This window comes from Phlebotomus papatasi, chromosome 2, assembly GCF_024763615.1.
Source record: "Phlebotomus papatasi isolate M1 chromosome 2, Ppap_2.1, whole genome shotgun sequence".
Taxonomy (NCBI): domain Eukaryota; kingdom Metazoa; phylum Arthropoda; class Insecta; order Diptera; family Psychodidae; genus Phlebotomus; species Phlebotomus papatasi.
In genome coordinates, this window is record NC_077223.1 from 66,581,253 (window position 1) to 66,607,461 (window position 26,209).

At 34.0% G+C, this 26,209-nt stretch overlaps 2 protein-coding genes across 3 annotated transcripts; both read right to left on the minus strand.

Annotated features, from left to right (window-relative positions):
* Nucleotides 1–509: 509 nt before the first annotated feature.
* LOC129803923 (ras-related protein Rab-38) lies at nucleotides 510–17,915 on the minus strand. 2 transcript variants are annotated; one of them, XM_055850804.1, is made up of 4 exons: nucleotides 17,166–17,915; nucleotides 4,603–4,828; nucleotides 4,358–4,539; nucleotides 510–1,617 (listed from the first exon to the last, which is right to left on the minus strand). In XM_055850804.1, exons 1-4 carry the CDS (start codon nucleotides 17,328–17,330, stop codon nucleotides 1,372–1,374), a joined length of 819 nt encoding a protein of 272 aa, XP_055706779.1. In that variant the 5' UTR covers nucleotides 17,331–17,915; the 3' UTR covers nucleotides 510–1,371. The 2 variants fall into 2 exon arrangements, with proteins under 2 accessions (XP_055706779.1, XP_055706778.1); XM_055850803.1 differs by lacking the exon at nucleotides 17,166–17,915 and adding an exon at nucleotides 6,281–7,718.
* Nucleotides 17,916–24,322: 6,407 nt separating this feature from the next.
* Nucleotides 24,323–26,003, minus strand: LOC129803924 (nischarin). Its single transcript, XM_055850805.1, has 2 exons — nucleotides 25,685–26,003; nucleotides 24,323–25,621 (listed from the first exon to the last, which is right to left on the minus strand). The coding sequence occupies exons 1-2, from the start codon at nucleotides 25,889–25,891 to the stop codon at nucleotides 24,416–24,418; spliced, it is 1,413 nt and encodes a 470-aa protein (XP_055706780.1). The 5' UTR covers nucleotides 25,892–26,003; the 3' UTR covers nucleotides 24,323–24,415.
* Nucleotides 26,004–26,209: the final 206 nt, after the last annotated feature.

The following is a 26,209-nucleotide window of genomic DNA, read 5'->3' on the forward strand; positions in this document are numbered from 1 at the left end:
GGGTCTTATGAAAGCCAGTGAAAAAATAATATATCTGTTAAAAAATAGGTTTATTGATTTAATACTTTTTTATGATCCCTCATGTAACCCAATCATCTGTGAACAGTTGATAATGATTTGATTCGCAGTGGATTAAAGTTGATATCTTACCATTATCTTTTTATCAAAGTTTCCCAAAAGACTTTTTTGAATTTTATCTTCCTGAAGAAAGGGAATGAATTTTCAAGAAAAAAATATAGTATTGTAGATATTTATCGAAAAATAATTAGAAAGTAATATTTTTGGGCATATGATAGAAAAAGCAATTTCAGGTATTTCTAATCATTTGATAAGGAAAGATTAGTAATTCTATGAGTCATTTAGCAATAAGGTATCTGACTGATTGGAAAAGTATGTAGTAGAAGTATTTATTTCATGCGCAAATTCGCGTATTGTATGAAGTTCATTGTTGCTGTGGCACAAATAAAAACTCCTCGTAGTGCTTCCCTTTTGTTAAAAAGTCCATTGGCTTTTCCTCTAAAATGCTTTATTTGCTGTGAGACAAGTTAATACATAGCCTTAATTTAATTACTCTCTTTTTCTTGCTTGTGATATAAACATTTGTTCAGTTCGCGTTGTCGGTAAATACGGCAAGAAAGTCTTCTTTTGTTAAAAAAAAAGACTTAAATAATTGTGTGAAGTGCTATAAATAAAAATGGTATTTTATTAAAAAAAGAAAGACACGGTTATTTTTCGAACGTCTTCATGGGACGTTACGTATGAAATTTTCTAACACGACTGGAATTAATGATTTATAAGAGGGGAAATCTTTCTCTCTATTTTCCTAATAAATATACTCTCTGTCCTTTCTACAATTTCCTTTGCAATATATACAAAAATATTTTGCACTTTCTCAATATCAATAGATAATCCCCTCATTAATAACTCTCTAAATCGTGAGTTATGTAATTTCTTTTAAGAGTATTTTGCTTTAAGATTATTATCAAGGTGACATAGAAAAAAGATGTATCCTTTGAGCCCAAAAATCCAAGACAAATAGTAATCACGAGATTCCAACGACAAAATAGACTCCTTAAGAATATTTTCCGGATATTTTCCGAGAATTTATTAGATTACTCTTCAAGAAAATGGGATGGACTTCGTCGAATGTCTTTAACTGACGTGTTTTGTTCTTTCTTCATCCTTAATATAATTTTGTACTTATCTTCTTTTTTTTTAGTATACAAACATTTTCAATAGACAATCTCAATAAATGGAAAATAGTTTTGCGGCAATGTCGTTTTGTGACGATAAAAAGGGACCCTTTCTGCTAAAAAATCTCACATTTTGGACGTTGTCGAGGGACTAAATGGCAATGGCAAGTAAAAGTAGTCAGCAGGCACATGATTTGGACGTTGAGTGAGTTGAATTTGTGAGCATAACTTTCTCATCGTCAGCCGGATCGGCTACGATTGTCTTATCATTGATTAAGATTTTCGTCACTAAGGCTTTTGCTGACTCTTCAATGTTGATGTTCTCTTTGGCCGATGTCTCAAACCATGCTGTGAATTTATTCTCTCGAACATATTCATCCATTTTTGCTGAATTACAAACGAAGCCCTGCTTCTCTTGATCACACTGCAAAAAAGAAAAACAGAATTTTTAGAATTAGTATAAAAGTCAATGTTTACGGGGTATAGGGTGGAGTCTACACTTATGGATGTTATACACACTTATGGACAACGCAAAAATCATCAGTTATTACATTAAATAAATTTCGAAAAAATCAAAAAATTGTTAATTACATCATAAACTAATAATTTCATAACTTTTCGAAATCTGTTTAACGTAAGAACTTAAGATTTTTGGACGCTGTCCATAAGTGTATAGCATCCATAAGTGTAGACTCCACCCTATGTCTAAAAAATAGCCCATACTTTACGGAACTCAAGAAACTTAAAAATTGTTTCACAATATCCGAGAAATCTAAAAATTGTTCCTTGAGGCACGTGGAAACTCTAAAATTGTTTTGCGAAATTCGAAAAACCCAAATACTGCTTCGTGAAACTCGAAAATTTCTGTTCGAAATATGAGAAACTAAGTAATTGCCTTGGAAAACTCGGGAAATCAGGAATCATTATCAGTAAAAAGTCACATTTTGGTATGAAATTAATAACAAGATTGACTAATATTATTAAAATATCATGATCTAGTGATATCAGGTTTCGCTAGACTAGCGATTAAAATATATTGCCATTAGGTCAGATTCATGGTGGTGATTCAAGCCCGAGAACCTTTTCCTAGTTCGAAAACTTTATATATAATTAGAGAAACCCGATTCTAAATGTGACGAGTTGGAAAATTTCCAAATTTGATATCTTTTAAGGTAAAAGAGACAGACAAAGACTTTAAATTCTTGCCACAATAACTATTAAGAACTGCTTCAAATGTCCAAAGTTTAAGATGTGCGAAATTTGGAAATGTTAGACCCTTTTTTTTTACTTTTTTTTTTACTTTGCATGATATAAGAATTTTAATCGACTTATTGTCTAAAATTTATGCGTTAGAAGCCGTTGTATACGTTATTGAATTTTTTGAAGAGTTTTGTTTCGGAAATTTTTTACTGCTCGAACTCAAAGAGAGATCAGTTATATAATCGTCTTTTTTTCAACTTGTCACTGTTCTGGAACTTAAACGGTAAGAGATATCGACTTCCAGTCTTCGATGCCCCCAATAAAAAACAAAATCTCTCGACGTTTTTTTCCCCTCCCCAACCCCCCTCTGTCCCCTTCAAAAACCACGTTTTTTTGTTTTTTTTTTCAAAATTGGCCCAAGCTTTTTTTAATGATTTTTGGACATGTTTTAGAGCTAGTCCAGGCGAACATTTCGCCCAAACATACCTATAACCGGAAAATTCGCCATTTTGAATTATTGAAGGTCAAAGGTTTTTGGACTTTGGAGGGTCCATTTTTCAACCGATTTGGTTAAATGTGTATTTTTTGGAAAAGTATTGCAATGACGAACTCGGTTGCATCGGTCTTCATCGGTAATGAATCGGTTAAGTACCGATTTTTGATTTTCAAAAATCATTTGTGATTTATGAATCAATTTGATCTCTACTAGATCAGTGATACCCTTGGTGATACCAAAAGGTTATGCAAAAAAAAAAACTAATTCGCGGTGAGCTCTATCCCGTGAGTTCGAGCATTCCGCAAAGCTGGGACGCTTTGTCATCTCTTTTATCAAAAAGATCAAAAATGTGCACTTAGAAAAATTAGGTAAAAAATTTGCACTAAAGTAGCATTAGAATTACCTGACTTAATCTCCAGTTTGCCATTTATTCTATTTTTAAATCAGCGAAAGGAATTTTCTTGTCAAAAATGGATTTTAAGAAAAGACGAGAAAATCATATTTGTCACGATGATGAAGAAAAATAGTCTCGGACAAATGCTAGGAGAATAAAAATATCCTTTAAAAGTTCCATATTTAATATTTATTTAATTTAGGGTCGGAGGAACGTCTATTCGACAGGGAACCCCTATTAACACTTTTGACAAAATATTGAAAATTATTTAATGTATCTAGTAAAATATATGTAATATAACGTTTTTTCTGTAATATACCTTTTACTATAAACAGAGATGTTTAAATTTCGTATCCTAAATGGTACAGAGTAGGGTGTCAATAGGTGCTGACACGAGTTCTTAAAGTGTATAATAAAGCGTATCAGAATGCCTTGTCACAGAAATTTTGAAAAGTTCTACAAGATCAGCGTTTAAAAGATTGCTCAAAAAGGACATTCCCAGAACAATACCGACAAAATGATCTCTCAAGCAGTTTCACAATCATGATTTGGGCTTAATTTGAAATCTGAAACCGGTATTACAAGTATCTCCCTTCAAATCCCTTTTAGACCTCTATCGAAATATTGAGAATTTTCTATCGGATATTGTTCACATAGGGGAAAGTATTCTCCTTTCGAACGTTCATGCCTTCAAATAATGTGAATTTTCTTTTATGTTTCTTAAAAGACTTACGCATTTCTACTGAATATTAGTTAGCTTATTATAAATTATGTGTAAGTTTTTTATGTCTTCTACAGACTAGGAGAAATTTCTTTAAAAAATGCCTTTTTAAAGAAAATTTTCCCTATCCTTGTAGGCAGAAACATCAGAATTTTTTAAAAAAATGTAATTTTTGACGAAAATTCCTTCTAAGTGTGTGGACACTATTAGGAAAAGTAAAAGAAATTCACATTATTCGAAAACATGTACGTTCAGAGGGAGAGTACTTTCCCTTAAACTAATTTTTTTTTAACATTAACCCATATAAAAATTCAAGTCTTTGGATAAGGAGGAAAATGTATTAATTTTCTTACTTTGTTAGCCAGCAAAACGCATGGGATATTGCTTCCATCTGGTAATTGAACTTTGGCGTCCAAGTCTTGTTTCCACTTTGCCACAGCGTCAAAAGTTGCAGATCTTGTGACGTCGAATACAATAAAAGCTCCAACAGCCTCTTTGTAGTAAACCCTCGTCATGTTCCCGAACCTTTCTTGACCTATCCGAGAATATAATGAGAAATCACGAACAAAAGCTTTATCTTGCCAAGAAGGATAATTACCAGCTATATCCCATAATTGTAGCCGGACGATTGTATTTTCGTCCCATGGTATCACTTTTAAAGCAAAATCCACTCCAATTGTCGCTCTGTAGTTGTTGCTAAAGAACTGATGGACGTATCTTTTGATAAATGATGTCTTTCCTGTTCCCAGTTCTCCTATCACCAGGATTTTGTACAGATGTTCTTTTTTACCACCGCTGGTTTGTCCACTAGGTGTCATATTTGTCTGAAAAGTTAGAAGAATAAAATAATGAAAAAAATACTGAACTACAGTCAAAAGTTTATATCAAACATGTTGATGGATTACAGGGAATGAGGAAGTGCAGCATAATTGGTAATAACATTCTTCAAGTTGATTGATTCAGTTCATTAAAAAACACTAAAATCCTTATAAAAAACTGATAAAAGTTCAAAAATTTGAAAACAAATTATGAGCGAAATAATGATATAGGAGAAGGTTTTCCCTTATAGATTCCCTTATTTCTTTAATAAATTTGACCTATCTATGGCAATATATTTTAAAAGCTAGTCTTAAGTCACAGATTTCCTCAAAAATATGGAAAAATTCTTAATAAGAATATGAGAAAATATGCAGTGTTCGAAGCCAAAGTGTGTGCGAATCATAAAAGCCTTCTCCTAATCAACAATTATATTTTTTTACCCAATTCACCCGGTGCTTTGAGTGGGATTAATTTGCATTCACTAAATTTTCTTGTATTTGACTTCAGGTGGTAAGTGTGCCAAATTTCGGCATAGTTGCATGCAAGCGCCAAGGTCTCAAGTTTTAAATGCAATATTATTAATACAAATTGAATATTTTTATTACTTTTTCTTAAGGAGTGTTGCTTGTAACTTGTAGACAGTTTATCGTCTTTACTTACTCTAAAATCATTCTTAATACATTTAAAAAATAAATAAAAATGTTGACATAGCTTTGGTGCCTTATTTCGGCCACCTTGATTCTCATAGTTCCTTGCCCATCGGGAATTCTTCAAATATCTTTTTCACGTCATCTTGTTTGTCAAAGCTACATTTTTAGTTATTCTTTTGCATTGTATAATCTCTAGAGTAGTAAAAACAAAAATTCACGAAAATTCGAGGAAAAAAATGTGACCGGAATTGCAAGCTGGCCGGAATTTGGCACACTTACCCTATTCACTATTAAAGTTCGTAATGCATATCACAATTTTTTTTTTTTGAAACAAACGTCAGCAACGTGCCAAGAATTTATTAAATAAAAATATTTTAGTAAATTATTTTTTGTATTTAAATTAATCGGGAATGCACTACAACGTATCAAATATTATAAATACGATGTGAACATATTTGAAATAACGAATTTCGAAATGTATATTAATTCTAATTTAAATATTTAGATAGGAAAAACATCATAAATTCATTTGTGTGGTGAAGCCGCTTTTCATAATCCAACTTTCGGAGTGTCCGACTTTCAGTACTGTCCGATTTTAAAAAAGAATTGCCTTATGGATGCCAAATAAGCTCACTGGTTTTTTGTAGGAAAGTTTTAAAAACCTTTGATTGAATTGGAGTTATTTTTGCAAAATTTTCCTAAGCTTTTGTGGTAAAAAGCTTTGTAAAATATTAATTTAGACACCGGACCGGTAGAATAGTGGTCACATTAAACACTTTTTTGCACAAAAAAATAACTTCACATTACCCAAACATTGTCAGCAATTAAGTCTCCATGAGCGGGCATTTTTTTGGGATCGGAAGATCCTTCAGAGCCAAGGGAATGATCTTCCGATGGGCTTTTCTTCAGTTGCCCAATTTCCAAAGTTTTCTCTTGGTTCAGAGTATCCTCTTGAGATGTACTAAAAGATGTCTGAGCCACATAGGCAATCTTCCTGAGAGATCTCTCCGAATTTGGGCTTTTTTTGGGCTCCTCGAGGGAACTGAACCCCGAGAGATCTTCACTGTCACTTTCCAAAGATGTGATGTGACGCAGTTGAGCAAGATTCTGCGGAGGCCTCACAGCAGTACCAATGTTAAAGTTGGGACTCTCCTGCTTCCCTGTCTCTTCTGCGTCCTTTGGTGCTTCTGGTTCCTGCATGCAAGCTCCTTGAGGGTCTTCCTTGGACTCTGTGACCGTAGAGATACTCTGTGACTCAATGATGTGGAATCTCTTAGCAATTTTTGAGCGAATAGACGACGTGGATTTCTTGGTGTGCTGCTGAAAGACGGAAACACGATCTGCAACTGTTTCCACTCTGTGGGGTTTCTCGTCTTCGAGGCCCTGGCCAGGCACTTGTGGTAACTCAATACGTTCACTCTGCCCCGAGGAAGCCGTATTGGGGATTTCTTGGGCTTTCTCCGGCTCAATCTCAGAAAGAGTTGCATCAGACACACTGAGCGGATTTCCCCCTTCGGGTGTCTGCCTCTTGAGGCTCTCTGGGGTAGTTTCTGTCACAGGAGGCTTCTTATCGCTGACCTTTCGTCTCCTGCCCAAGCCTCCACGAATAGTGAAGTTCTTGGAGACTTTCTCACTTTTGGCTTTCTTAACTTTTGGCGGTTTTTCTTTCGAGGAACCTCCCGCCTGATCTTCCTGCCCCTCTGCAGGAATCTTCTTTTTCTTCAATCTGAGACTCTTGAAAGGATTCCTTATCTTTTGACTCTGTGATTCAGAAATATCTCTGAGACTCTCCTCTACAATTTGCTTAATTTCCATCTCCTCGTCCATCTTTCTACTGAATCTTTGTCAAATAAAAAATCCCACAATTCATAATAAATGTCCACAAACTGTAAATCACTCTCAGAAATTCTATTCCAGGCACCTTGTCTTTGCCAATGGGATTACACTCTAAATACTCTTATGGTGTTCTCACTGAAGCACCCGAACCGCAGAAAAAGCCACTCTGCACTGAACTAACATTCAGTTGAGAAACTAAATCGCACCTTTACCACCTCGCTCTTTTTAAATAAAAAAAAAACTATTCACTAAATACCACTATATACATGATTAAAGTCCTTCGTTCTTACATAAGGGGATCATGTTTTATGCCATATTTTGCTACGCATTGCACAAAAGAGACACTACCTATGAAACTGAGACATTTTCTGCGACAGATTTTCCCCACAGAATAGCACACAGATCAATTAGTTCTCGGAATGCAAAGAGACAGTATCGTATTGATTACAAATTAAAATCAAATGTGGAGCTCAGAGGCAAAATGACACATATCCTATGCTTTAGCCATAGGATATGTGCCATTTTGCCTCTGAGCTCCACAAATAGAGAATGCAAAAAATACACAATTTCGCAAGAAAAGCATGGGAGAAATCTGTTGATAAACCCAATGACGAAATAAAACGTGGGAATAGCAAATTGTTATTTTATTTAAAAAATATTTTGCTTCAATTTATCATGCTCAGAAGATGCCGAAATGAAATAATTGCAAAAAGCTGAATGATGAAATTCTAAACTAATTTTTCCAAGGACTTGATAAGGAACAGTAAACAGATTAGTTTAGGAACATACGACGTAATTTTTAAGTGTGATTTACCTAAACAAAATACAAAGTTTTCTCAAAGGCAAAAAATGGTATGAGCTGAAATAATTTGACGACCTAAGGTTAAGCTAATATTTTGAGAAACGCTTTATGTTTATTATTTATATTTCTTGAGAATAAATTATTTACTAAAAAAATTTTTTATAAATAAACAAACTCTAACAAAAAGTATTTTTTACAGATTTTAGTATTGATTTTAATGATTTTTGTGAAAATTTGTTGAAAGATTACAGATTATGTCATTATTTAAGCTTTTCTTTAATTCTATCAATTAACCCTTTAACGACGAGACAGTTTTCGCGGACCGAAAATCAGCAATAAAAATGAAACCAATGAACAAAACCAGTAAAAGATCATATATCTGGTCTTCGAAAAGTCAACAGAGTCTGATTAGGTGTATTTTTTGTCTCTATGAACGATAGGGACAAAAATAGCCTAAAAATTTAAGTAATTTTTCTAACAATACTAATGAATGATAATTTTCAATCTAATGAAAAATATTACGTGTGAGTATTGTACTTTCTTTTTCCAAAACGGTTTTGCTTAAAAAAATTGGAAATATAAAAAATATTTAAAATTAATTTTCATTATGATAATTTTAAAAATCGTCATTTTTGAGCTTAAAAATTTACTATTAGCAAATAGCTGGAGACTTCCAAAAAATGTTCTAAATTCCTTCAACCTTCTACTTTGCAATTACGTACAAACATTAGGAAAAAATAACTTTAGGTAGTCAGGAAAAATTATTTTCTTTATGGGACACCGGTGTTCCAATCATCCTTAAAGGGTTAAGGATGGTCACTACCGATCGGATACGTTAGAAAGGAACAATGAAGATCAACCGTGATAAAATTTAAGAAAAGTTTACGAATATCAGGGGGCAAAGTCATCCGCATCTACAATACAAAAAAATATATAATTTTTTTTAATTATATTGATAACATTTTTTGTCAATTCGGTTATACGAATATTTTAATTTTTGTTTTTATAAAGAAATTAGTTAATTATTTCATCTTTTTGAGGTACTTTTCCAATTGACGTAACAAACTTTTGACGAATTAAAAATAATCAACTTTTGGCAAACAATTATTTTTCATATGAAATAAGATTAATTATTATTTATAAAATACATTAATAAGATCTACGGATTACAGGCAACCAATTTGCAAAAAGAAAATTTTTAAAAAGTAATTTTTTCTATCTTTTTTCCCACCTAGTTTCTTCAACATACAAGACATAACAAACTTATGACACCTATACTGTACGTTTAGTCTTCAAAACATAAATTTAAAAATTTCTCTTTTTTTTGTGTCAAAAATTTCTAAATTAAATGGCGTTGAATGGTAAACCATAGAATATTAATCATTTATAATTTATAATATTAATATTTATATTTATATCGTAAACTTTAAACTTGATTTAATATTAACTATCAAAACCACTTTCTGGTTTTCTCTTACTTAAACTAGAATAGAAATCATATCAAAATCATTATCACTTAACATATTTGGGAAGCTTTCGAGATTAAACTTCTAAAATAGGAGAACTGATTTTAATATCAGGGGGAAGATAGTGTACCATTGAAATCGAGTTTCTTTGAAATTGACCTTTTTCCTATATTTAAATGGAACTGGTCCTTACTGTGTTATATCTCCATAAACCAATAATTGTGAAGTTATATTAAGGTCTAAATAGATCCAGGCTGATCTTCGAGAGTATTTAGCTTTTAAAATTCGATAATAAAGGAATAGGTAAAGGAAATTTATGCAAAGAACCTCTAATTGATGATCCTAAGTCCTAAGTAAAATACAGTTTGTGATAGATCTTTATTGTTAAATTTTACAAGTTAAACATTCTCGAGGATCAGTCTGAGTGTATTTGGGCCCTTACACTGTGATAAGCCTTAATTCATTTAACAAATAGGAGTAAAAAGCCTAATTTCAAAGGTAAACCAATTTAAAGGTGTCCCACTTCACCCTGAATTTCAGAAGAACAAATAATTAAAATAAAGTGTTATAGGATGTAATGTTGTTATTCTCAGATTTTTGACTTCCACGCACTCCTTAAATCCCAGATAACTAATTGTATAGAAGTGGGACAAATTATTGTATAGAGAACAGTTTCTCCTATTTGACTATTTAATAAATTGAATTGAATTGAATAAGAAAATCAAAATATCTCATAGATACAGAGAATTTTTGCATCGTTATCTCATAAAGCTTAAAACAGTATTCAGACAGAACGCATTGCGAGGAGGAAACATTTTAATGTTATAATGTTACAAATGATAACTATTTCCAATTTTTTATTTTAGGTTTCATTGATATATTTCCTTGACACAACCTATACGTTCCCAAATTTAAATGAACTCTGATAATAAAATTTTGTTGTAGACAATTTTGTAATCGCGGACCTCCTGCTTCTATTTATAGCTGCTTTTGATAAGACCGTTACAGTAATTAAAAAAAAAAATTTCCTTAGTTACCCCGTTGTAGGTAAATTAGAGTAAAGAGAAGTATTTTATTTTAAATATTTTCATTAACGGGAATTGGTTTAAAGAGATATGTCGATATGTTTGGAGGTTTTGTATACAAAAACAAAGATAAAATAATAAATAAAAGAGCTCTTCGGGAACAAAAATAATAGTGACAGAAGGTGATAGAAAATGCGAGCAAGAAAAATGTATTTTATAACCACTAAATAGTATATTATTTCATACTATTCTCAGCATTAAAATATGTCGAAATTATAAAGAGTTTTTTCTATATATATTGAAAAAACAATAATAAATACCAACAAAGGCTAAACTTTATAAATAGATTTAAATTGATCCAATAATGAGCAAGAACGAGTATGTATTACTGTGCACACATTCAATTCTTCCTGATTCCCAATTCATTCTAACGATTCTAACCATTCTAACAATAAAAAACTCTGCTTTATAATTAGACAATTTTCTTCGGGAACTTGACAAAAAGACAAATTTTCAATAGTTTTGAAATATTACCTTTATTTAATGGAAAAATAATGAATGAAAGTGTGAACTTTCTGGTAAGAAAAGTGCGAAAGAGACCTGTCGTTGGAGTAGCTTTAAGGTTAGCTACAGCACATTCTTTTTTTTTTTAAATCGATAATAAAGATTTAACACCAAACGATTTATAAAATAAATAAATTTAGGCAAGGCTAGGGGTAAATAAGGTAGGATTAACGGCTGATATAGGAAGGAATATCGGAGTAGGAATGTCGGTTGATCAGCGATTTTATTAGCGATCCATTGTAGGCTTAGAGGCCGTAAAACTGAACCGTAGGTGTTATCCCAGTTCCAATGCTTAACCCTAGCATCAGACATGCATGATAAAATTTAAATGTGATTAACATTAATTAGCGTTAAGAACGGTTAATTGCGTGATTTGTGCTTTTGAATCATATAATATTTAGAATATTATCTATTAATTGATAAACAGGTAAACTTGGCCCACAAAAATTTGTTTAAATTGATTTTAAGCTTTAAGCATAAATGTTCTTCCTCGTTTAGAAATGAATGAGGATCGTATTATTTTTTTTTGTATTAGGGCAGAATCACATTGACCGTAAAATGCTCACCGTCACCGTCAAAGCCCTCACCGTATTTCGTTGATTTACGCATTTTCATTGTAATTTTTACGCAAATTCTCAATTACCGTGTTACATTATCTCATACTCGGTGGCAATAGGTGAAAATAATATAAGAAAATTGAATAAATAAAGCGAAAATGCGATAAACGGTGAGCAAAAAAACTGTACGAAAAACTGTAGCAAAAAAATCCTACAGTTTTTTTTTTTGCTCACCGTTTATCGCATTTTCGCTTTATTTCTTCAATTTTCTTAAATTATTTTCACCTAGTGCCACCGAGTATGAGACAAGGTAATATCGTAATGGAAAATTTGCGTAAGAATTGCAATGAAAATGCGTAAATCAACGAAATACGGTGAGGGCTTTGACGGTGACGGTGAGCATTTTACTGTCAATGTGATTCTGCCCTTAATCCCATAAATTTATATAAACCAATTTTTGTGGAAAAAAAATCTAGGAGAAGACTTTCAGGCTTAGCACATATTCTGGCTTCGGATACTTCATATTTTTCCGATATTCCTTTAATTAGTCTGACCTAATATTTTCAGGAAATGTGTGTCTTAAGACTAACTATTAAAATATATTGCCATAGTTCAGATACATTAAAGGAATACATGAAGAAACATGGAGTGTTCGAAGCCAAAGTATGTGCGAAGCCTGAAAGGTTGTACTAGCTTTCTCTCAAGTGAAAAACAAACTCTATATAGGGGAAAGTACTCTCCTTTCGAACGATCATGCATTCGAATAATGTGAATTTTCTTTTATTTTTCCTAAGAGACTAACACATAATTATGATATAGGGGAAACTGGGGAACCATCAAACACGGGGTAGCACCAAACACTGCGATTTTTTAATCAGATATTCGACTTAAGAGAACAAGACTTATAGAAATTTATAGGCAGTATAGGGATGCTTGTCCACTGAAGAAATGGTCGATATAATCCAAGTAGTTTAGAACTAAAAATTAGTGTTTGTTGGTGTCCCAGTTTCCCCTAATTATCAATAACTGATAATAATTTAACTAATATTTAATAGAATTGTATTAGTCTCTAAGGAAAAATAAAAGAAAATTCTAATTATTCAAAGGCATGAACGTTCGAAGGTAGAGTACTTTCCCCTAGTAAGCCAACAGGCTCTTTATACCTTTAGAATTGATTGCCCTAGATCACTTAAAAATTAGAAACCTTACGGGGAACAGAGTTTAATAATGCAACGGTGTCTTAAGTCAATTTCTTAAAATACTATGGAATGGGACATGAGCAATATTGCTGCCTCTTGAGTTCAAGAAAAAAACTAAGATTTAATAAAAATATTGACCCAATTTGTACAAACAAATGAGAACCCGTTATAACTAGTGCATAATGAATAAAAAAAAGATCTGTGATAGGCTGTAGTACAAATTGTGAGTATTTCAATGACTTTTGGAGCACGTAGAAATAAATATGTTTTGTGGCGTCAGGAGGAACAAAAAACAGCACCCGGGAAAACATGTAAACAGACACTTTGCACAAGTATAAATTACTCCAGAGATGCTTAATTAAAAATTAAAGGCTCTCTCTTGAAGCACAAAAAAATGAGCCAGAGACAAATAAGTGAAAAATCTTGCCGAACATTGCCTCTATGGATGATTTCCTGCAGAGTGTTTTTGCAAAAAAGCGAGAGAATGATGATTGGATGGCAATTGTTGGGTTCAAAAGTAACTTTCCAGTCAATTTTTCTTTATCAGTATGGCAATGACTGAAATATTTAAGAATGCCGTATCAGTTTTTAGCTGTGATTCTTTCATAACCACAGCTAATGCGATTTTTCAGTTCAGTCAACCGTCTCCGATCGAGCTCTTATTCGCAGAGTATATATGTTTCACATATCCCTGATTCCGTGAATGATCAGATACTAAATGCAGATCCAACAGGACGGTCGAATAAATTACGTTATACAATTTTGATTTGGAAATAAATACATAGGATATGGGAAAAACCAGTTTTACCGTAAATGTGGGTGACTTTATCCTCCGTGGGTATGCCCTAGACACACTTACGACTTAAGCCGAGAAGTGACTTAGTGGAAAATGATGGAAATGTAGTTTTAACATTATTTCTAATATAATTACGTTAAGCTGTAATTCGGCTAATCCTCAGGTATGTCCAGGCCCTAACATTGGCGCCCTATTAAGCTTTCATTTATTTCTCGTGTTTAAGAACGGTCTACAACCGATTGCATAGGTAAAGACCCTTCTACTTAAATACTAGAATTAAAGAAAAGCTTATACGAACAGGAGGGGTCATAGTCACCCACAGAGGTCAAAGTCATCCCCATCTATGGTAATACGTGATTTTTATTTTAATTAGTAAAAAAATATTTTCCCCTTTTTAAAAGGAGTAAAAGTTTAAAGATGATAGGCAGCGTGACTTTAGTTAAAAATGTCCATTAAGTATTAAAATGTTAATTTTTAAACCTCGGTCTTGAACCGGTTTTTTTTATCATTTCAAAAACTATTACATCCATTTTCTACATTATTTGTTTTATTATAGGACCACTTGAAACATGAAACCTTTCCACAACGACTTCAAACTATTTCACATTGATCCACCTATATTTGGAATATACTAGTATTAATTTATTTCAGCGGTTAGCTGATGTTACAGTATCGCCGCGTATCTCTCTTGATTTAAAAATAGAATCACATTGACCTATACCGTTACTGTTAAACGCTTCATATTTTTTTTTCCAAAAATTTAATAAATATACAATACGACATGAGACGAAGCAAAGTCTAAGATGTGTAAAAAATCTTAAAGCTTAGCACGGACATGAAACTTATTTATTGATAACGTAAATTTCACTTTAAGAAAAATAATAATATTTTCATTTGCAAATGATAGGGAGAGAAACATGATAATCTTGTGAATTTCTTCGAGAACTATGATAAAAATGCTTAAATTTAGGGAAAAAAACGGTACACAGATAATTAAGGAAAAGTTTCGATGTTAAATCTGATTCTGCCCTAATTAGTCTTTTTTAAATTTTTAGTTTTAGCTAAGATTCTTCACAATCTCAGCTTTTTTCATCTCAGGTGAAATCCGACATTGTCAGATCTGAAAGTGATTTTGGTCCATTTTGTCTTTTAAATAGTAAGATAAAAATATTTTAATTTTTTGAATACCGGTGTTTCCACTCATCCTTCAAGGTTTATTGGTGCTATTCCAATAAAAAATTAACATATTTTCAGCATACTTTACTGTTCTCAAGTGCTCCTGCATTATCGACTTTTCTTTATGTTGGTTTCTGTTATTACTGTTCGGAGACGACTGGGAAAAGCAGTCGAGATAGGAACTAACAAAAAGAAAAGTAGATAATGCAGAAGCATGAGAACAGTAAAATTGAAAAAAAAGAAACATGTTAATTTTTCATTACAATAGTACGTTAATAGATTTTCTACGGCCCTCTAGTACATGTTTTCTTAGCTTAATATGTTCTGCTTCCGAAAGTTTATGAAAAAAAACCTTCCATATTTTTCAAACACTTTGAGAATTTAAGTAAAAATTTAAGTAGTAGAGAGAATTTAAGTAGTAGAATTTAAGTAAAAACGAATCAAGAAAAGTGATCACCCAAAATTTTTGGAAAGTTTTCGATGTATTACAGATAATACTCAAATTTTAACGAACAATAAATATGTTTTTCAGATTAACTATATTAAAATTTGTTTTTTAAAAAATTACCTATCATAAGGCTGAACATGATTTTCAGTTCAAAAGAGATTCTAGATTATTATGTCCATTTAACGTTGCGACTCTCACCGCCTTACTACAGATAATTTCAACAGTAAAACGGCGGAAAATCGTTATCATTCATCGGACGCGAAATTGTTCCTATAAAATTGAAAATCTATGAAGTTTTTTTAAAATATATTTAAATATATCTATTTGCCTATAATATCTATATCAATATCTGTCTATATATCAAAATTCCCCACATTTAAAGATTTACAAGGTTTTTGCAAAAGGATTGAAGAAAATTGAAACAAAGCACCAAGTTCGATTCCAGCATTATCAGTGTAAAGTTAATGGAGGTACTAAAGAAAAACTTTTATGGTAGAATACGAATCAATATTAAACGATTTTAAATATCCAAAACTTAATGCATCTTGCTAAACTTTTAGATCAGGAAAACAACATGACATTAAAATTTACTTTTATTTCTTTCTATAAAACAAATTGCCAACGTGTAATGTGCTGAATAGACCCATTGTCCAATGCCGACTTTAGACCTGGGGTTTAGCCCAGTTCCCGAAAGTTTGAAATTTCAAAATAGTAATCAATTTTATTGATTTTTCAGAATTAATCAGATCATTTACCCACAATATTCAATCTTAAGTCATATTTTCCCAAAAAATCTCAACTGATAAGAAATAAGAGAAGTTAAGCCATATAGCTAAGCCTTATGCCCTTGACACACTTACGACTAAAGTCCAGAGACGACTAAGCTCGTTCATAGCCAAGTCAGTTCCTGACACACTACAAACGAGGCTTAACATTTTCTGGCACTCACAAAACATAACTTTCGTGGGTTTTTATGCAGATATATTCTACTGAAATGCACTAATACTCCTCTGAAAATGAAACTACTTTTAAATTTACTTCACAATTCACGTATAACAACAAGAATTATTCACTAGAATCACCAAAATTGGCTTAAGTCGCGAGCTAGCTTCCACCTCACAAAAAATTGTAATTAACAATAATTATTGCACGTATACTGAGACATGATATTACAAATAGTTTCATTTTCAGAGGAGTATTAGTGCATTTCAGTAGATATATCTGCATAAAAACCCGCACGAAAGTTATGTTTTGTGGATACCAGTGAATGAATCCTCATTTGTAGTGTGTCAGGAACTGACTTGGATATGAACGAGCTTAGTCGTCTCTGGACTTTAGTCGTAAGTGTGTCTAGGGCATTAGGCCTGAAGTCCGTATAAGCCGAGAGACGACGGTTTAGCGTAATTATAATCAAAATAATACATTATTATCAGTTCCCACTAAACCTTCTCTCGATTTAAGCCGTAAGTCTGTTTAGGGCATAAATTACTCTTTAGAACCTATTCTAAATTAAATTTATATTTCCTTGATCTAAAATATATGTATATAGCCTAGAGATTTATCTTAAGTTGTTCTTGTGACTTGAATCTCAATTAAAGAATCTGGGTTTCCAGTGAAAGAATCACATTTCCCATGAGCTAAAATAAGCTTATCGGTGACTTTTTTGTTGCTGCTGTGTGACTCTTGGCGAAATCATTGAGCTGACGCGTCCACGAGAAATTGATTGAGAAGGCTGAGTGTGGACAGGAGAAATGGGAGGGCAATAGATGGAGTAATTCAATAAATATCCAGCATAAGGTTTCAGGCCAACGGCATTAACTTACCACTGAAAGTGTATGTCGTCTGCACAATAAGACTTCTCGAGGGTGCTCCCGATGGGATGTTCTGTGGAAATTTTGAGGTTCACTGGGCGAATGTCTATGACTAACGTGCTGATGCCTTGACTTGCGATAACGCGTTGATACGGTTGCAATTACTCCAGATCCCATGTGATAAGCACCATCACTCACTGTTTTTTTTCGCTAATTCTTCACACGCGTGTGCAAATTCACAAGGCACTGTACAGCACTGAAAAAACAGCCACAAAATCTTCCCACAGAAAGAGCACTGTCCAGAACTTACAACAAAAAAAAAACTTTAAAGATTGTCTCTCGCCTCGAAAATTACTTCACATGGCACGGACTATTTTTTTGGCACGGAAAAAGAGCTTGTCTCGCCACAAGAGTCAATTGGAAAATGCCTGGAGTTGTCTACAGCACAGCGTACGAAACTGATAAATTTATGTTTTGATAGCAACTGGGAAGAGAGGGAGACACACACAGGGGCAGATTAGAGAACGACATCACAGTCACTTCGTGTGATTCCGATTATTTCCCGCCATTTCGTCACATCTTCCCATTTTCAATTGGCAAAAATTAACATTTAACATTTTTCACACTTGCACCCCGATAGCCTCTCCTAGCCCGGAAGAAGTCTTTCTGGCCACTTGGTGGGAAAGTGCCGCAGTAAAAATCAATTGCTTCTTCGTGCTCCTGACCACTTGAGGGTTTTGGTATGATGGGTATGATGCATCTGGACAAATAACAGTTGAAGTGCGCATGCAGAATTTCCTGCGCAGCGCATTTTCCCAGCAGAGGGAGAAGATTTTTCCATAGTACCCTCTTATTTGCCCATGAGGCAGACGGTGGAAAGAGCTCCCTCCACTTCGGAGGCCAAAGGCATCAAAGGGAAGGCCAGATGGTAGGGGAGATTGTGATTTCACGTGAGCTTGATTAAGGATCCTATTCTTGATGAAGCATAAAGTTGTGATTTTCTGTAGTTTGTGGTGAATTGTTAGCCCTTTTTTAAGACAGCAAACCGTCTGCTGAGCCAATTAAAACTTACAGAATTTTTTTTTTACATAAAATTTAAGGAAAATCAAGATTTTTTTCTTTTAAATAAAAATACATAATTTTTAGAAATCTTACTTAACTATGAAACTAATATGATAGGGAACCTGTGAGCACCTGCGGATGGAGCATCTTACAATAGAAGTATTCTTCCTCTATTTCAGTCTTCAGAAAATTCAGCAATTTAAAAGGATAATAAATCAATGGGTTACAGGTCTTGCAATTTCAAAATTTTCTCCAAATTTCAAGTCAATCGGAATTAAATTCTAGGAGATATAGGGTAAGTGTGCCAAATTTCGGCATAGTTGCATGCAAGCGCCAAAGTCTCAGGTTTGAAATGTAATATCTTTAATAGAAATTGATTTTTTTTCATTCCTTCTACTTTAGGAGTGTTGCTTAGAACCTTGTAGACTGTTTATCGTCTTTGTTTACTTTAAAATTATTCTTAATATATTTTAAAATGAATAAAAATGTAGACATAGCTTTGGTGTCTTATTTCGGCCACCTTCATTTTCATAGTTTCTTGCCCTTCGGAAATTCTTCCAATATCTTTTTTACGTCATCTCGTTTGTCGAAGTTACATTTTTTTCTATTCTTTTGCGTTATATAATCTCTAGATTATGTAAAAACTAAAAATTCATGGAAATTCGAGGAATAAAAAAGGTGGCCGAAATTGCAAGCTGGCCGGAATTTGGCACACTTACCCTAGCCTTTAGAAATTTTTTTCGCTACGCTCAGCCAGAAGAAGTCAACTTTATGGTGCTACTAAAATGAAAAATGAACATGTTTTTTTTTGTATTGGTTCCTGTTGCGACTGTTTGGGGGTTTTAGATTTAGAACACTACGAAGACTAGGAGAAAACTGAGATTATAAAGAATCTCAACTAACAGTTGAGGCAGGAACCAATCCAAAAAATTCGATAATGCAGAAGTCTTGAGAACTAAAGTGCTAAAAAATATGTTTTTTTTTTTCATTGGAATATAGCACCGTTAATCGTTTTTCCATCCACTCTGATTATAAATATTATGATTATGCCAAATAAAATCTTTTTTATTCCCCTGATACACCTCAAAAATCGGTTAATTCGTTTGTACGTAATTGTAAAGTAGAGAAGGTTGAAGGAATCTAGGATATTTTTTGTAAGTCTCTAGCTATTAGTTATATAATAAATTTTTAAGCTCAAAAATGACGAATTTTAAAAATTCTGAAATTCATAATTTATTTTATTTATTTTTTATACTTTACTTTTCAAGTAAAAATCGTTTTGGAAAAGGAAACTACATAACTCAAACACAATATTTTTCATTAGAATGAATATTATCTGTTATTGGTTTCGTCAGAAAAATTACATAAAATTTTTAGCTATTTTTGTCCCTATCGTTCATAGAGACAAAAAGGGGTGGCAAAGCGTCCCAGGCTTTGCGAAATGCTCGAACTCGTGACTTAGATGCTATATACCGCAAAAGTACTTTCGCATCATTTACTGTTTACCGGTTCTCAACCGATTTAGACCGATCCATAAATAATGTAGAGATTTCTCGATTTCTCGGAAAAAACGTATTAGTTACCAGGTTCACTATAGATTCCCCGGATCCCCTGAAAAAAATGGATGAGTTCTCTATACGTTCCCTGAAAAAAATAAATGGATTCCTCGGTTCATCTCAAAATATGTATGGGCTCCTCGGATTCTTTGAAAAAATGTATAGGTTCACCCAGGGTTTCCTGAAAAAACATATGGGTTCCCCAGGATTCCTGAAAAAGATGTATGGATTCCCCGAATTTCCTGAAAAAAATGTAATGCGGTCCCCAGGATTCCCTAAAAAAATGTATGGGTTTCCCAAATTCCCTGAAAAAAAAGTATGGGTTCTCCGGGTTTTCTGACAAAAAACATAAGCATTCCCCGGGATCCCTAAAAAAATTCATGAATTCCCCAGGTTCCTTAGAAAATATATGGGTTTCCTGGGATTCCCCAGTGTTATCCGGATTATACGAAAAAATGTATGGGTTGCCCCTCGGGTTTCCTGAAAAAATATACAGTAGACTCTTGCTCAATCGGCTCTTTTTCAATCGGGTGAAAAACTTTGTTGGCAATTTTCACGTTTAATGAAGCAAATTTGGTCATATTCGCTCTAGTTCCTCTTATTTTATCATGATTCTTTATAATTGAGCACTTTTTTGTGGAATTTATAATGACTTTGATGCCCAAATCTATCGATAATTTGGATAACATTTTGCCTCATATGCTCGATTGAGAGAGAGGCTACTGTAAGTGTTCCCCAGGATCCCTGAAAAAATTATGGGTTTCTCGGACTCCCTGAAAAAATGCATGGATTTCCAAGGTTTCATGGAAATAGGTTTCCCGGGTTTTCTGGAAAAAAAAATACATGGGTTACCCAGGATCCCTGAAAAAATTTATGGGTTTTCCGGATTCCTTAAAAAATATATGGGTTACCTGGGATCCTTGAAAAAATGAATGGACTCCCCGGATCATCTGAAAAAATGCATAGGCTCCCCGGATTCTCTGAAAAAATGTATGAGTTCTCCAGGATCCCTGAAAAACTGTATGCGTTTCCCGGATTCCCTGAAGAAGATGTATGGGTTTAGGATCTTTTTTTCTCAATTTGCCGTATGAATCTATCGATTTTGTACTTATCTGTCGATTTCTTGATAAAATTGTGCCGATCTGCCGATTTTTGTCTCTAGTACCTGTCACTATGAATGCCACTTATTCACCCCTTGCATTTAAAAAAAAATCAAGAAATTTCGAGTACTTCGCGAATCCTAAACGCTTTGCTACATAGGGTAGACGGGAGTATTATCGATCAGTTAAGGAAATGATCGACTTTAACAGACAAAAAACCATATATATTCTCGTATTTTTCAAATGAAAACTTGTTAAAGTCTATCTTGCAGATGTCCTCTACAAGATCGACCACTCACATTCTTGATTTATTTATTTTGGAGTGGTTTAAAACTCGAAAAACTTTTCAAAGTGCATTTGCATGTAATATCGATCAGCTGATGGTATTATCGATCAGTCGATGCTTGTAATATCGATCAAATAAAAAATGGGGTTTACACGTACCATCAGGGAATGGAATGTAAATATGTATTTTATATTTTCCGATAAAATAGAAAAATAAATAATAATTCAAATACTTAGCTTTAATTTCCAAAGGGAATATAATCAAAATAATTTAATACACTACAAAATTGTTTGGAATTTTCAACTTTCTGCACAACATGTTCACACTGTCGAGAAGTTGATCTTTGATAATGGGGTGACACATATTAGCCCGTGAAAAGACACAAGCTTTCAGCGATTCCTCGTGTTCTCTTGAAAAGACTGCAGAAGCGCCGATACGTCTTTCTTCCGGACTGGTTCCCTTCAACTTCCCATCAATGTTCCGTACGGCACATTGTATATCCGAGCTGCCTGTCTAATGCTAAGTCCATTCCTGGTACTCTCAAGGGCTTTTGCGATTTCATCATCCCGGTATTGAAGGCGTTTTTTTTTTTTGGTGTTTTTGCTGAAGAAAAAAGTGATCGATATTCCATACATCAGAATTTGAGTATCGATCGCAAAAAATCCAGAAAATCTCTTATTACGTTCAACTAACAGTACTTACCTATAAAATCTTCATATATAAGCTTCAATCCTTAATTGGTTTCCAATATCTATATACCAATTGTATCGATAAGAAGCGCACAAACTGTTCAATTCCCTGACAAAACTGACTGTATTTGCTTAAAGCTGTCTACACATTAGACAAATTATTGAAATAATAGCATTTCAAAGTGACATTGAAAAGAAACTTCAATATTGAAGCGAATATTGAAACCAATATTTCAATAATTGCCTACACACTGAACAAATTGACTCCAGGAAATCCCAGATCTTTTGGGATTTTCTTGTTAATTATGCCCAAAGCACTTCAGATACATTCTGTGGTCAGAGGATCCCTGGAGCTTCCTCCAGAAATCCCAGATCTTCTGGGATTTTTTTGAATATTATGTCAAAAACCAGTCAGATACATTCTGTGGTCAGAGGATCCCTGGAGCTTCCTCCAGGAAATCCCAGATCTTCTGGGATTTTTTTGTATATTATGTCAAAAACACTTCAGATTGGAAACAAAAGCCAAATAGAATTAATAACTTGAATTCTCACAGACTTTCAGGACCATGCTTCGTATCATACCGTAGGAGAGTTTACCATCGCGAGCAAAAGGACTGGATGGCCATAACCACAAGCCGTCGTTCCCTCTGTAGGATTCCAATTCGTATCATAAAATTATAATTATATGAAGTGCTTTGGGCATAATGAACAAGAAAATTCCAGAAGATCTGGGATTTCTTGGAGGAAGCTCCAGGAATCCTCTGATCACAGAATGTATCTGAAGTGCTTTGGGCATAATAAACAAGAAAATCCCAGAAGATCTGGGATTTCTTGGAGGAATCTCCAGGAATCCTCTGACAACAGCAAGTATCTGAAGTGTTTTTGACATAATATACAAGAAAATTCCAGAAGATCTGGGATTTTCTTGGAGAAAGCTCCAGAAATCCTCTGACAACAGAAGGTATCTGAAGTGCTTTGGGCATAATATTCAAGAAAATCCCAGAAGTTCTGAGATTTTCTGGAGGAAGCAGGAGAGATGTGTCTTGACTTGGATTTTGATCTTGGATGTGTTTTCATTCATGAACAAGGAAAATCCAGCAGTTCTGTGATGTTCTGAAGGACGAAGATTCCTGACCATTAAAAATATTGAAGGAAATATCAAATCAATTTGATATTTAGAATTTCTTTGAAATTTTTTATTGAAATGATTTGGCCTAGTTTGTAGCCATTCAAAATAATGAAATAAACTATTGAATAAAATGCTCCATATTGAAACAAATATTTCAATATTTGCCTGCAGACTGGACAATTGTCTTCAATATTGAAACATTTATGTCAATAAATCTTTGCAATGTGGAGACAATCCTTGTCAATATTTGACATTGAAAAGAAATATTTCAATAAATTATGTCTAATGTATAGCCAGATTAGACAAATGGCAGCAAAATAAACTTTTGGAATGGCTACTAATTGTTATTTTGTGCACACATTTTTAAAAATCACTTTTATTGTGCAAATATTATCGGTAAAATTGTGAAACATTTCATTTGACACCGTGAAACTTAAAATAATTAAATAATCAATAATTAAAGTTCATGCAGAAAAATGATTTTTTTATCCATCAATTGGAAGAGAAGTCGATATTACAAGCATCGCTTGATCGATATTAGGAACATTTTGGTAATACCAGCATCTACCCTATTTCTTCACGTTGAATTATTAATACTGCAATTGATTGCAACCATTCCAACGGATTTGAATCCATTATAATATTTATTTAAGCAGTATGAGAGCTCTTGTGATGCAGTTAAATTTACAAATGAGTGATTATTTGACTTTGGACTCACATTAGTCAGAATCAATCAATTTTCTTTGATTGATTAAATTAAATTTAATTTAAATCTTAGACATAAATTGAGTATTGTTATTTTTCAGGCAAGATCTACTGCCAAATTGCTTCTTTCGATGCCAAATTGATAATTCTTCTCTTCCCAATTTAATTTTTTTAAATTAACTAAAAATTTTCCACTGCACCAAAACCCAAAATTCCAAAAGGTAAAACTCTTTTAATTGCTTTAATCTTAAAAGTACCTTCGTAAGGTTCTTTTAAATGACTATTAGAGTCATTTAAACACTTTGGGGGGTATTTTTGGGTAATTTATCTTGAAATCTGGAAATTTTCCCTTGGCAAAATGCTTGGAAAAAAACCAAAAGACATCCCTTGACGCCTCGGAAGAACTTGGAAGCAGTGTCTGTAAATGTGTGAACTGGTGACTATTGCGTCTTATCGGGGAGAGAAATAGTTCAACAAGTGATAAAACTCTTGGTGAAAATCAAAAATTGTTTGTCCTACAAAAACCACTACAAATTACTCATTAAAATTTCATTGAACTCCATGTAATCTCTGAGAAAAAAAAATCTTCCGCAATTTATGATAGTTCCAGGCGTTCTAAATCTAATTAACAAGTCTCTGCAATTTTTTTTCTGTTGTATATTTTGTTCTCTTGCTTATTTACAGGCATTTTGGATAAAAATAATTTGTTGTAAATACATTGGGAGGGTGGGAAGATCATCTGAGGAATCCCAGGCTGGAGGAAACCTTCTTGGGACTGTCCCTTTTGTCCTGGGATATCTTCAAGGCAGCTAATACTAGGGCGGTATCCACCTCCTTTTGCGATGCTTTCTCATTGTCCAGGTAGATCTCGGAGATCCGCTCGACGAATCTCGAGAGGACTTTTGAGCGATAGTCAATACTTCCTGCCACGGGATTTCCCGTGAGTTTGATATTCTCGAGGCAAGGCAACTTAGCCAGATGATCCACTTCGTCAATTTCCCCAATTTGATTGCAGCTGACATCGAGACTGACCAGGGAGTACATCTTCCGGAAGCCAGCTAAGCTCTGGATGAAGTTCTGCGAGAGGATCAGCGTCACGAGATTCCCAAGTTCCAGATGCCAATCTGGACACTGAGCAATTTGATTTTCCGTCAAACTGAGTGAACTGAGGCTGGGCAATGTATTGAGATTCTGAACAGATGTCAACTCATTCCTGTCCAGGATGAGCGTCGAAAGTTTGGGCAGAAGTTTGATGGATTCGTCAATTGAGTTGATTTTATTGTCAGCAAAATTTGCAATTTCCACGCACTTCCACACCTTCGCGGGATCATTCACAGCCGTCTTGTGGATGTCATCACAGAGGAGAATGTCACTAAGTGTCCGGGTGTCTGTCAAATGGACCAGGAGAGTCTTGAGAGTATCCCGAATGGTTGCAGCATTTGACACATTTTCCGGACTAATTCCAATCAACTGAATCTCCTGCAGTGTCTTAAAGGCCACCAAGTCAAATTTGAGAGTCTTAGGGATGATATTACTGCTCCCCAGAGGAGTATCTGTCCGACTTCTGCCCTCAATTGCATTCTCTGACTTCCTCGGAACCACAGCAATTTTCTGCAGTTGCGAGCAGAAATCCAACACATGAGAAAAATCATACTTCTTCTCTGACACCTCCGAGGGCAGTTTCAGCCTCTCACTGATGGCATACAGCTCCAGGACGGAAAAGACATAACTCTTGGAATTATTGAGTACAGAATCCCCGTCAAGGTAGAACTTCTCCGCCATTGTGTGCAGCAAATAGATAATGTCATACTCATGCAGATTGAGAAACTCCACAAATTCCCTGGGCATTGTCAGCTGAAGGTAAATTAGAACTTCCCTCAGGTACTTCTCCAGGCCAGCTTTTCGCTTCTCCACAAAGGCAGGATTTCTATTGCCAATCACCTGAAAATATTCATCCTCTCATTGAATTCTCTGTTGGCATTTCCCAGCAAACATTCCACTAACCTTCTTCGGTGGCAGGAGATCCTTAGAGACACTGACTAGCTCCACCAGCTTCTCATGGAGCTCCTGGAAATCCCTGTATCGATGCAAAACACGCCAGGACACTTCACCAATTTTCACTTCTATTTCATACTGCGTCACTCCATCCGTCTCCACGATTGTGGGAATCGACAGGGAGAGATCTGAGGGACTTTTTGCAAAGCATGCCATCGTCCCTGAATTATTCACTTGCTCACAATTTAGCGGAAAATCAACAGGAAACTTCTATTTTTTGGGCTTGTTTACTACAGAGTTTTGACACTTTGTGTCTTGGATAACCAGTGTTGCCTGATGGAGAATTTTTTAAATCTTATCCAAACAAACGGTTAAAAACACTGAGAGAAAATACTCAATATTCTTTTATACAAAAAATGCTATTTGTACAAAATTTGGTTTAACCCTTTAACGACGAGACACTTTTTACGGACCGAAAATCAACAATAAAAATTAAACCCATAAACAAAATTTGTGAAACGTTTTACATCTAAC

Excerpts from the sequence above, each read along its gene's own strand:
- LOC129803923 (XM_055850803.1), bottom strand. The coding sequence starts at position 7,300 with ATGGACGAGGAGATGGAAATTAAGCAAATTGTAGAGGAGAGTCTCAGA. Across the intron at positions 4,829-6,280 it reads TAATTGCTGACAATGTTTGG|ACAAATATGACACCTAGTGG; the intron begins GTAATGTGAAGT and ends CTAACTTTTCAG. Across the intron at positions 1,618-4,357 it reads GCGTTTTGCTGGCTAACAAA|TGTGATCAAGAGAAGCAGGG; the intron begins GTAAGAAAATTA and ends TCTTTTTTGCAG.
- LOC129803924 (XM_055850805.1), bottom strand. The coding sequence starts at position 25,891 with ATGGCATGCTTTGCAAAAAGTCCCTCAGATCTCTCCCTGTCGATTCCC. Across the intron at positions 25,622-25,684 it reads ATCTCCTGCCACCGAAGAAG|GTGATTGGCAATAGAAATCC; the intron begins GTTAGTGGAATG and ends GAATATTTTCAG.